The sequence below is a fragment of the Electrophorus electricus genome, chromosome 7 (assembly GCF_041902795.1).
Source record: "Electrophorus electricus isolate QZ-2024a chromosome 7, ASM4190279v1, whole genome shotgun sequence".
NCBI classification, from domain to species: Eukaryota; Metazoa; Chordata; class Actinopteri; order Gymnotiformes; family Gymnotidae; genus Electrophorus; species Electrophorus electricus.
In genome coordinates this window covers 23079781-23092160 of record NC_137503.1, presented here as the reverse complement: position 1 = coordinate 23092160, position 12380 = coordinate 23079781, and the positions used below count along the sequence as shown (strand labels likewise).

The window sequence follows — 12380 nt, the reverse complement described above, 5'->3', positions numbered from 1 at the left end:
TGTCCATTCCGTTGACCAATGAGAAATCCCGACGTAAAGTTAGCGGGAATTTTGTCTTTCTTCTTTATGACCCTTTCCGCGGGAATTACGTGCAGTCACAGAGTATCTGTAGAGTTTTCATCGTTTAGGATCTTTTTTATCATAATGCTTTTTCATTGTGTTGTAGATCGAGGAGTGAATAAAAGAAGACGCAACGGTGAGTTGCGTCCATTTTGGGAGGAAGGTTTCTCCCCTCTGGAAAGTCTAATACCTTGTCTTCGTTACCTTGCGCAGGATACATCACCCAGCGAGTCGTTTGCTAGTTAGTTAGCTAGCTGTTACATTTTAATACTTCACCCGATCGTTCAGCTTTACAGTCCGCGGTTAGATTTGGTCAGGTTTGTGCTCGATTCTGAAATTCGGTTAACCTATGTTAGCTAGATAGCTATTTATCTTAAGTTAATCTAAAGTCAGACTCTTTTTGCTTCATGATTGTGTAGCATATAGTCTTGTTTCTTTCCTGTTCTCCGCGGTTCAGAATTTAGCTGCGTACTTTACTGCGTAAGTAATGTAGCTAGAATTGTCCACTCGTTAACTGATAAAGACCTCGGCACATTGGCCAAAACAATTAGCTAACTGCTAGAGCTACGTCTTGTGCACTAGTAGTAGGGCTATTGTTAAAATAATGTAATTATTTAATTTACTTTGAGATGTGTAAAATAAGCCTTGCACTGTCGTTCCTATTAACGGAGACTGTTTAACTTATTCCAGTGCGCAGTGGAAGTAGTGATTAGTTAGTTCTAGGATTGCCACACCCGTCCCGGGTGTCCGGTTTTGACTTCCATGTCGGCTATCTAGGATATTTAGTCCAGCAATAATGGCGCCGAAACCGATTAAGGCTATTTGTGATATTCACTCAAGAAAAGTATTTAATAACATTTCACTCCTGAATAGTGGTCAACATTATTGACCAGCAACCCTTAACCTGAACACATGTAAGGACGCAGATTAAGAGGAGTTCCTAATGCAGCACATAAAATGTTAGTTATGTAAGATACCTAAGAAATCTGACTGCTTGAATGTGCTACTGAAAATTCATTCGTGCAGTGCATTACCCTTTCCATCTTAAATTTAGATAACCGCCGGGAGTATCCGTTGTCATCTCTGCTTGAATGCTACCAGTGTGTTCGTCACGATGAGCACACATGCTACGGAAACTCCGGGGTGCCGGTGCCTCCGTTTGGATGCACCTTCTCCACAGGTGAGACTTTGCCCTGTAACAACAATCCTGGAATGGTGTCGCCATAACATGCTACTTTTCTTGCGTTCAGCTGGACTTTATGGCATTAAGATTGCTGGCATTAGGCATGAACTTTATGGCATTAAGGTTTTTAAAATGCAAGTCATATCGAAATACTGGAATATTTAGTAATGGTCTATGTGCTTGGAGAAGCATGATAATGGGATGGTTCTGCCATGCACGCATGTAGACTGGATAATGTCTAGACAAGTCATTTTGGCTTCGGTTATCATGTCTAGTCATTTGTGATGCCGCATGATGTTCAAAGCCGTAGAAAGCCCACTCTTTCTTTGAACTGTAACATCTCCTCAAGTAGATCTTAAAAAGATTTCCCAACCTTTTTTTTTGTAAATACTTTAATACACTCCCTTCTGTGTGTGTGTGTGTGTGTGTGTGTGTGTGTGTGTGTGTGTGTGTGTGTGTGTGTGTGTGTGTGTGTGTGTGAGTGAGCTCTTGGAGCTGAATAAACTGATGCGTGACAAAAGCCAGTTCTTACTGGCTACTAGTTGTTGCCATCCACTGAAACTGATAAAATGGGAACCTCTAACAGGACAACAGACCGGCCCGTTCTAATTCTTCTGTAAACGTGCTTGGTTAGGGGTTTAATATTTGAATTGCCTGAAGACTCCATCTGGTTGAAATCTCTGTGCTGTCGCTGTGTTCTGTAGCCCCTGGGCAGCACAATACTTTGGCTGTGGCCAATGAGGAAGGCACTGTAAGCATCTACAACACTGCAGAAAAACAGAACCCAGTCCTGAAGGGTAAAGTGTTCTTTAATGTTTGTGAATTGAAGTATTCTCATTTGCCAAGGCTTAAGTGAATTGTATATTCTTTAAACATAAGCATGCTAAAAGAAAACTAAGGTGAAGTATTCTTTGTTTCACAGAGTGGTTGGCACATGATAATGCAGTGTTTGATATTGCCTGGGTGCCCGGACTGAACAGCTTGGTGAGTTTTTCAGATCCATCTTTAAGATGTCTTCAGGCGTCTTGTATTTACAGTATAAGCAGGCCATATTTAATCAGACCTTTCCTTCCAAAGGTCACAGCCTCTGGGGATCAGACTGCTCGACTGTGGGATGTGCACGCAGGGGAATTATTGGGCAGCTTCAGAGGTCATCAATGTAGCCTGAAGTCAGTGGCATTTCCCAAGCATGAGAAAGGTACCCTCTCCTGTACACCCACAGCAGAACAACTGTGGAGATGCCTAGCAATGACCTCCTGGTGCATTAGAGTGCATGTGTAATCGCTGAGACTTTTAGCGAATGAGTTAAATGTCACAACTGACAGGTTCTTGACCAGTTTGTTCACCACTGGTTAAAGGATAGATGCTCTATGTGGTCTTCGCAAGTATATTCTCAGCTTTAATTCTCATTTAAGATTCATTATGCTGATATTGGCAAGGTAATAAGCTTACATTACATCCTTATTTAGTGCATGTCTGTCTCTTACCTTAATCTCAAGTTGTTTTGTTGCTATGGAAATGAGAACTTGTTATTATGTAATGTTGACTTTTACCATTGAACTGTGGTATATTAAAAGTTTGTTATTTCTCGGCAGCTGTCTTCTGCACTGGAGGCAGAGATGGGAACATCATGGTGTGGGACACCAGGTGCAGTAAGAAAGGTGAGGCTAGCTGTGTATGCTTAGAACCTGTCAAAAGCTGAAACGGATATATTGCCATGACTTCTCACTATGCTCACTGAAGGTAACTCCATCTGTGTAAGATAGCACATGCTGACCCAGTACACCCAAGTTCTTTAAATCAGCTGATAGGAAGAGTAAATCCCACTGATAGAGGAAATGCAACAAAGTTCCACAAATGTTATGGAATTTGTGTAAATGACTCTTGACTTTTTGCTTGTGTTTCCTGAATAGATGGCTTCTATAGGCAGGTGAAGCAAATAAGTGGTGCTCACATGAAGACCGAGAGGCACACGCCCCAGACAAAGAAGAGGCGCCCCCCATCCAGAGGAATGGCTCCTTCTGTGGTGCGTATGTGCGTGGGTGGGTGGTGCGCGCATGTGCGCTAGAAGGCGGCGTGGCTTGCTTTAGCTGTATTTCACTGTACAAAAATTCATTTTTTCTCATCACACATGATACCAGGCCAGATGAGCTGATTGTAATGTTATCAGTGAGGCTGGCAATAAAGTAAATATAGCTCTCTTTGGGGCAGTCTTGGCATCTTGTAGCCAGCCATGTGATTCATTCATTCATTCATTTTTTCCTCCTCCAACAAGATTTATGATTCTTTGGTTTCCATGGTTATGTAAACGGAGGGGTGGGGAGGATTATATTTTTGTCCCCATGTGTGTATGCAAATGCTTTGTGTGTGGTTTTGTTTTTGTTTGTTTTTTTTTTATTGTTTGTTTCCCCTTGTTTTGTAGGATTCTCAGAGAGGCGTGACGGTGGTTCTTTTCAGTGATGAAAACACACTTGTTTCCTCTGGCGCTGTAGATGGGTAAATTTTAAATTCATTTAAGTAGTATGTTTAGTGAAGAATTCTACAGTTAAATACTTTGCTGTTCCTGACGTCAAACGGCTGTCGAGCTCTTCACATGAGTGTCGTCTTGCTGCAGAACTATTAAGATGTGGGACCTGCGTAAAAGCTACACAGCGTACCACCAGAATCCGTCTGCTCTCCGGACCTACGAGTATCCAGGTTCCAGCTCGCGCAAGCTAGGTACGTGTCTGTGCGGTTGCTTTAGACTGGTTGATAATGGCCTCAGCAATAAGGCCTCAGAATCATCACAGCATTTATAAGACAATGAGTTATCATAAAATGTGCAAAGTTTAAAAATGTATAGCTAAAAGTGTGTAAGAACATGAGCTGAACACATGTATTAATACTATATAAATAAGTCTATTAGGAAAGACTAAGGAGAAGGACCTCCATATCTACCCAGTTTGAGTCCATTGTCATTGTATAGGCATTTATCCTTTCAAAGTAGCTGTAAAATACAGGGTATCAATGTGGTATAATTAATCCAGCTAATACATCATACATGTTTAGATTGGCCCTTATCACTGTATAAGCTTGAGAATTAAAGGCTGGTTTCTTGTTGCTATAGCAATATTGGCTCATGATTCTGCTGTCCTTTTTAATGAACCCTGGTTCTTGCTCTCTGGCAGGGTATTCTGGTCTCGCCCTGGATTCCACAGGCTCCAGGCTGTTCTGCAACTGCACAGATGACAACGTGTACATGTTTGACATTAGTGGACTGAAAGCAACACCAGGTAGTGTGTGACCAAACGGACTGTTCTCCTACTTCATTTTAAACTCTAAACTTGATTTCGTCCTTGTCATTTCGAGTGTTTCTTTGAATGACGACTCGTGTCTTTTGATAGTTGACCAGTTAATTTACCAGTACTGATAAAAATTCCCACAGTGCCAAACTGATGGCAACTACTTGATGACTAATATTTCCTCCCCACTAGATGTCAGTGGACATTTAAATTGATTGTGATTTGATCTGTCGTAGAGGGACTGTTGGAATCGGAATACTATGTCAATTGAATTTACATAAAATGCCAATTTGTTCCACCCACTGGCATATAAAATACACACCACGCACAAATAACTGCATTGGAGTAAGGAGTTAACTGGATAGACATGTCTGGGGGATGAATGCTCTTATTCATTTAATAAATATCCACTTTTATACTCTTGTATTCTTTGGTACCAAAATCTAAGATGTGCACCCCCCACCCAATACAAGGGGTAGCAATTATTTACATAATTTAGCAGATGCTCTTGTCCAAAGTGACTTGCTGCTTTGTAATCTCCATGGAAGAAATCATCAGGGTAGTACAAGATCTAGATCCCTGTCAGAGAGAATGAACATAAGGTGTGGGGGGGGGGGGGGATTAGTGATGATTCAAGTGCCTTGAAGTGACTAGGGAATGTTCGCTATTCTTTGCCTGCTGTCCTAAGTGCACTATGAATTCGTGTGTTGTCCCAGTGGCTGTGTTTCGCGGGCACCGCAACGCCTCATTCTATGTGAAATCCAGCATCAGTCCGGATGACCAGTTCCTGGCCAGTGGGTCCAGCGACGGACATGCCTATATCTGGAAGGTGAATGGCTCTTGGCAGGAGCGCTGACGCCAGTCATTTGACTCTCGTCTCTCCTCTGGACAGACACTGATGTGCTGACCTTTTCTTCATAGATCTCTGAGCCAGCACAAGCTCCTGTGATGCTCCAGGGTCATGACCAGGAAGTGACATCAGTCAGTTGGTGCCCCACCGATTTCACAAAGGTGACCTGCATTAACGTTGAAGTTACTATGAACTCATGAGCGGTTATATGGATTAAGTGTGGGGAAAGATGTTCGGCGTTTGGCACAAAATGGGAGTCTGTCTGTCTGTTTATAACTGATCCAAACTTTTAGTTTAACTAGAAAATTATAATTATGGCTCTGCAGATTGCCACCTGCTCAGATGACAACACAGTCCGGATCTGGCGACTTAACCGTGGCACTGATGGAGAAAAGTCATCTGTTGGAGAAGCCAACCTCGTTGGCTGGACGTTCCGCAAAATACAAACGCCACCCCGTCCCGCTGGTGCGTGTGCGTGCGTCCATGTGTGTTTGAGGGGTGGGGGGGAGGTGTGTGTGTCTGTCTGTGATTCCAGAGTATACATGCAATGTACTTTAAACATATATAGAGACAATACAAATTGGAATGTAGTACACAAGGTTTCCAGAAAAACGGGACATTTCAAACAGTGGGAAGGACCTCTGTCTTAAATAAATAAATTGAGTCCTTGTGGTCACTGTATTGACTGAATTGAGTAACTCATCAAAGGGGACCCACTCCACAACTTTTTGAAAGGTTGCACAAGATTTTGTGGAGGCTCCAAGACCATAAACATGTGCTTTTCATTTCTTATCTGCCTTCTCCCATCTTCATGTTTTTCTCTCTCCGTCTCTTGTCCACAGGCCCTTTTCCTCATGTGGAGCTAACTCCTGCTAGGAGTTCCAGGGCAGGGAGCGTGGACTCTTTGGCCTCCCCCCAGCCGGGAGCCTGCGCACCCAGTGGTGCAGATCTACCTCACCCCTCGAGCACGATTGCAGCTGCAGCTAAACTCAGCCCCCCCCACCCTAAAACGCCCCGCTCGATCAGGCAGTGGCTCGCCTGCAGTGACCAGGCCACATCCACTCTCCTTAAGGACACTGCTTCTCTGCGTAAGGTGCTCAGCCCTTGCTCGCAGAGCTCTGAGCACAATTCGTCCTCGGAGAGGCGGGCCAAGCGGCGCCTGGAAACGGGTGAGGAAGGTTCCACAGCCCACTCAGGCCTCGGTAACGAGGACGAAGGCGTGACTGAGCTATATCCGGATACTAAGAGGAGGCAGAGCTCTACAGGTACTTTCTGCCCCCTGACGGAGGGAGAAACATCTCAGGGTTTCCAGCATTGGGAAGAGAGACCTGCCTCATCAGTCCAGGCTGACAAGGAGAACAGCTCACCGTCCAAAGCTGATTGGCTGTCTGCAATGGGCAGAAGGCTCAAGCAAGCCCACAGAGGGTCAGCCTTATCGAAAAGCCCCAGCAGTAGGAAGAGACAAGAGGCCAGGTCCCAGTATTCATCTGTAAGAAAATCTTCTTCTGTTGTTGTTGGAGCATAAATTGGGTTTGACTCCACAGTGGCAATCATTAGTGGAGGTAATGCCACCATATTGTAAAGTTTAGGAATGCACTACTGACGTTTTTCTTGTTTAACATTAACCTGACAGTTGAGCAAGTTCAGACTATGTGGGGAGATTTTGTTTTTTGTTTGTTTTATGGTTCGTCATTTCTTTTTGATCTCAGTTTTAAGAAAGCCGTCCACTGTGCTGTAAAGTACTGAGAAATTAACTGTTGTTTGATTCAAGGTAATGTTGCATAGAGCAATGGAATGTAATAATTTAAAAACTAATGTTAACCATTATTATTCCAAACTAATCACACTCAATTCTATTTTAATTACAGATGCATCATTATAAAATGAAATGTTTCTAGCCCTAAAATTTGCAGTATGTTTGTCATTTATTCCAAATTAACTTTTTTTTTGTTTGTTTCTTCTTTTTAGATGCTAAGCTCTCTTCACTCTGTGAGGAAGATGAACTCCTCGCAAGCTCAGAAGGTTACTTCTCCACATTCTATGAAAAAGATTTCTTCTTACTTTCATAAAATGCTCCAAGAATGATCTTACTGTGATGAATCTGGGGAGATCTAGGCCTCAAATCTCACCAAAGCCTTGAGTTCCCTCTTTCCATCGCATATGGGCTTTGACTTCTGTGCAGGGGGGGCAGGGTAGGGGAAACTAACTCTAAGACCTCAAAACCACTGTTCTGGTGTTCTGGCAGGAGTTTAACTTGGTTTGTTTTTAAAAGTAAGCATACCCTTTGGCATGCTTTGTGCTGTGTATATTTTATTGTTTTTTTTGTTTGTTTTTTTTGTTTTTTGTTTTTAAATGAGTCATTTCAAAGGTGAATTTTCATATAAATTTGACAAAGTATATTTGAGCACTATCTAAAGCTGCACATTTAACTTTACAATTCCCAAAATGTATAGTTCCAAATCTGTGTTCACACTAAGGTTTAATGTAAGCACATGAGCTGTGTAACACCAAACAGATGTGTGCTATTACCTTTTGTATATGTACATAATAGTTGGCCTTTATATAATTCTTCATTTTTATCTGTTGATCTTGTTTGCTAGGTAATTAACACTGGTTATTTTGATGTCAGTATCACACTAAATGTTGCTGAAATTGCTCTCTGTATGAATGATGTTGGCTGTGTTTAAATGCCATGAAAAGGCCATTTCAAATTGTGTTATGCAAATAAAAAGAACAACTCAGCATAAAGTACATATTATACAGTAGTAGAGGTAGGCTTTTCTTTATAATCAGGTCAGCTCTCTATATTGCTTAGTGGTGCTGTTGATGTGATGTCTGCATCCCATGCCATTCAAACCTTCATTCCTGACATTCAAATATTTTGGAGGGAGCCGACATCTGTGTTTATAGCACCAAGCTGCGTCAGCACCTTGCTGATGTTTGTTTTGTGCTCCATGCATTGTCGTACCTGTTAATGAACTTGGGTTTCATTAACTACCCCCAAACTCTAGTTTGATTACTCTCATTGCCATTAATGCTCTACTTGTAGTGCTGTTGTGTGGTTTTGTTTTTTTGTTTTTCTTTTTTCATGTTAGGACTAACAGGCAGCTTCTTATGAAAACATTTTGTAACAGATGTGAGACATTGCCAAAAGGGGGCGACAACTGTATCCATTAATCTAAGTCACTTACTGACTTATAAATAACCTTGAAATCGAAACTTGTATTCACACTGAATATACAGGTTCAGCATATTTATGTTTAGTTGATGATACCAGTAATCGATTATAATATCCAGTTTTCAATGCCTGTAAACCCAGTATATCTATTGTAAATGTATAGTATCTTATGACCTATCATATGGCAATTTACCTCACATCTCGACATTTTTGAGCTACAGCTGCCTAGTTTGATGGGAAACGGTGTAAACAGGAAGACGTCGCGTTACTGGTGGAAAAGCCAACCAAAGAAAACAAACGGATGTTTATTAAACAAAAACACCAATGTGTTTCCGCACCCATTGGAAGCAATGTGTACCGTCTCTACACTAAGCAGTATTTGCGATTATTCTGTAAAGTTCCTATTGGTGTTTCGTATTACATTTCAGTTCTGTGATTAACACTGATGTGTTTCACAGCCTTAGAAATGCTCCTTCTTCCCTTACGGATTACCTGCATCAACATCTCATTGCTGCGTTAATACCTCTCTAACGGGGCTGTAACTGAACTAACCGATGTCATTCAGGCAATTTCTATTGTGGCCAGAAAAGTAAAACTCTTTCTGACATGACCTGACTCATGTATTCTAAAGTCTGTTATCCCCTGGGGCGTTGCGAGGACACGCTATTGGGAGCTATATAGAACTGAAAAGCAGCACCAGTTCTCCATTTGTCATGTAGAGGCATTTTTAATCTGTTTTCATTGCTTTGTCTGCACCAGCAGGTAACTTGCAAAAGTGGACTATCTAGCTCATTGACTTGCTCCTGTCTTTTCTAGGGACTACACATTTTGCGAAGGAAGGTCCAGAAAAAGGTGCAGAATTGGAAATAGATGGGAGTGTAAAACCCCAAAACCATGACATCTATAACAGCTGGAACCAAGACCCCAAAAAATGAATCCAATTTTGCACTGGAAATTCATGAATTTCTTGTGATTCGTGAATCTTTTCGATATTATTAGGCACTTAAATACTTGTACTATGTTTATACTATATCAAAAATATCGTCCAACTTGGCTTCAGTGCAGGCCCGTGTGGCTCGAAGAACTCGTTAGAACAGGAGCCTGATTGGTCGGAGTGGTTCGATCCTGGCCTTTGATTGGATACAAACCCCGTCAATCTGATCAGAAGCAACTGAGTAGTAGGCTGAAATGACTAGCTGTCAATTACAACAGTAAGACTGCTGCGTTGCAATAGATTGATCATAAAGGTCAGTTCTACAGTTAATAGCACTGCGTGATCTCTATATGCGGCGATATACACACTATCTTCTGACCGATTTTCGTAGCATTTTTCGTGAGTTCGTATTTGCCTTGGAGCTATTTGCCTGCGCCCGTCTATCGTTAGTGTAGGTTTGACTTGAGTCGTCTGTGCGGACTTCTGTGCGGAATAACCGACAAGCGGAGCAGGCTATCACATCAACTGCGCCGAAAAATAGCAAACCTATGCGGGAAATATGAGCTATGTCACGGAGACTTAAGTGGACACGACGTCGGGTCGGTTTGACACAATTTAACTGGGTAAACCTGAATGACCGACTGCACTTTTTGATAAACGATCTAAGTTAGGCTCGCAACCTGTGGATTACTTTGAAGTAGCTTTTTATGTCAGAACTTAAAGCGACGGTCGTCGTTGTGAAGGCTCGTTGGGCATTTTAGACGCCGCTGTTCGGTCTTTTCAGATGCCTTGTCAGTTCATGTGCTATGGTTAGTTTTGTCAACAGTTCTGTGTGCTCTAAACAAGCGCACCCAGGTCTGCGGGTGGTAACCCTAAATGGGAAATAGGCTATTCGGTTAATCCCACGGCACACTTTGCTTTCCCAGTTTGTTCTGGAAGATTTAAATGCGAACATACTTTAAAATATTCTCTTCGGACGCCGTACCACTCTGTTGGTACGCTACAAAATAGTTTAAGCTAGCTGCAGTGTCTGTATCAAAATGTCGGCGATCTCTGCGACTGAGAAAGTAGATGGGTTCACACGGAAATCGATGAGAAAGGCCCAGAAACAGAGGAAATCTCAAGGGTCGTCCCAGTTTCGCACACAGAGCTCACTCGTGGAGCTTTCGCCCCTGCCTCATCTCAAAGGTAAGAGGATAACGCTACTCGACATTGTAACCTAGTCATTGTAATCTAAAATAAGTTATGAGGCTTTTTTTTTGTTCTGGCATACATACGGTAATCTTTATGTGGAAACTAACAATATTTACTGTATATTCTAAAATATTCAATAATGTGTCTCCTAAAGCCAGTGTTCTTGGTGTGAACCTGCTATATACTCCCAACCCTTGTGCAATATGGTCAGTCATTCAATTAGCTCATTCATTTTAGAGTGATGGAGTGATCAGGTTAAAACGCTGACACTCAAAACGTCTGGGATTTTTTTTTGTTTGTTTTTTGGGGGTTTTTTTGGACAATATCTCAGGTGAAAACTTTGTTTTGACATGGCACTTTCGCGTGGGGCTTTATTTGAACGCTTTACAGATAGAGTAGATAAGCTATTGTTACTGTTCCTGCGAGAGTCGTTTGCTTTCATTGCGTGCCACTATTGCGCACAAATGAAATGACAAACTTTTTTTTTTTTTTTTTTTTCTGAAATACGGCTAGTGTTATATTGCTGGACAGTGATATAAGAGTGTAGTTTAATCTTCGAAAAGGATCCAGCATGAGCCTTTCTTTCCATTTGTACACTCGTGCTTGAGGTCCCAGGTAAGATAAATATTATAAAAGGATTTCTTTTGAGATGTTTCAAATTATTCTGCTCTCCTGTATATGGCTTTCTTTCTTGCAGGGCAGTCTGTCATACCAGATCAGACAGATAAAAGCATTATCTGTTGACTATTCTTGTCTACAGTTAAGTCTGGAACCTGTCCGATTCTGTTCAGTCACCCGATCAGACACGCTGGTGTGACAGGTTTCACTGGCCTACTTTGTTTTTCTTATTTGGGACCATTTAGGTAGAGTGCTAGTAACCAAAATGACCATTGGGTGCTGCAACACAAACAAATGTTAGGCATCGGGATTCATTTAGGTTCATATGCTGAATTTTCACAGAATTTAATATCTTCGATTAGTTGTATGAGATTCTGTCACCAGTTTTGCTGTTAAAGCTGAAGGAGATGCATAAAAGATGCTTCTCTACCAACTACCAGCTACACACACAATTTTGCAGTGCATTCTCAGTAATTCAATCTGGAAAATCACTGATTATTTATTGATGTGAACAGGGTTTTTTTTAACATGATTGTCACAAAATTTTATAACATATGTCTTTAAACAGAGATGTGCAGTTCGTGCTTTGATGTATATGTGTCCTGCTACTTTTTTCATTATTATAAATTCATTTGTTTGATAATGGGCATTGATGGTGAACATGTCATTATATTTTATTAAATCAGATTTTCCAGTGCATAAAACAGTATGGCTCTGTGTTCTGTTTTGCAAAATAAAATTACCACGTTACTACCAGCAAAGTTTGTCTTTTCCACCTCCCAAACAAAACCATGCACAGAGCTGGGCTAGAAAATGTTTAATAACCTGTATACCTACAGATCTCCAGATCCATATATGTATCAATTGTGACCTGTTCTTTTGATGTTTGCCCCAATTTTGATTGATTGCATGCTATTTTGCATCTTCTGTTAATGTCAGCTGGATGCATATTTATCATTTAGACAAATAACAAAAAAAAGCAGGTTAATACCAATTGTACATGGATTCAGCGCGCGGTGTTCTGAAATCTCTAAAGGTGGTGAGATTCACAGTGTGTTCATGTCATTGGAACAGTCCTTGTT

The 12380-nt window shown here is 41.4% G+C and overlaps 2 protein-coding genes across 6 annotated transcripts in view; both read left to right on the top strand.

Annotated features, from left to right (window-relative positions):
- Window positions 1–42: 42 nt before the first annotated feature.
- Window positions 43–8501, top strand: dtl (denticleless E3 ubiquitin protein ligase adapter). 2 transcript variants are annotated; one of them, XM_081717874.1, is made up of 15 exons: window positions 43–196; window positions 1115–1240; window positions 1948–2040; window positions 2166–2227; window positions 2321–2441; window positions 2839–2904; window positions 3157–3269; window positions 3666–3739; window positions 3858–3961; window positions 4411–4515; window positions 5241–5353; window positions 5446–5535; window positions 5701–5839; window positions 6217–6936; window positions 7343–7481. In XM_081717874.1, the coding sequence occupies exons 1-14, from the start codon at window positions 67–69 to the stop codon at window positions 6897–6899; spliced, it is 2019 nt and encodes a 672-aa protein (XP_081574000.1). In that variant the 5' UTR covers window positions 43–66; the 3' UTR covers window positions 6900–6936; window positions 7343–7481. The 2 variants fall into 2 exon arrangements, with proteins under 2 accessions (XP_081574000.1, XP_026871760.3); XM_027015959.3 differs by having other exon boundaries at window positions 45–196; window positions 6217–6863; window positions 7343–8501.
- A 1240-nt stretch (window positions 8502–9741) lies between these two features.
- The window catches only part of ppp2r5a (protein phosphatase 2, regulatory subunit B', alpha isoform), a 35825-nt gene continuing 33186 nt past the window's right edge, over window positions 9742–12380 (top strand). For 2 of the 4 annotated variants that reach the window (XM_081718273.1, XM_081718272.1), the window contains exon 1: window positions 9743–10674. In XM_081718273.1, the coding sequence (XP_081574399.1) occupies window positions 10527–10674 (148 nt within the window). In that variant the 5' untranslated portion in view covers window positions 9743–10526. Of the gene's footprint in view, window positions 10675–12380 lie in introns of all 4 variants that reach the window. The other 2 variants (XM_081718274.1, XM_027015557.3) reach the window with 2 other exon arrangements.

Bases quoted from the DNA above. Each gene is read 5' to 3' on its own strand.
- dtl (XM_027015959.3), top strand. From the start codon at position 67: ATGACCCTTTCCGCGGGAATTACGTGCAGTCACAGAGTATCTGTAGAG. The intron at 4,516-5,240 runs GTAGTGTGTGAC...GTGTTGTCCCAG, and splicing joins TGGACTGAAAGCAACACCAG to TGGCTGTGTTTCGCGGGCAC. The intron at 6,864-7,342 runs GTAAGAAAATCT...TCTTCTTTTTAG, and splicing joins CCAGGTCCCAGTATTCATCT to ATGCTAAGCTCTCTTCACTC.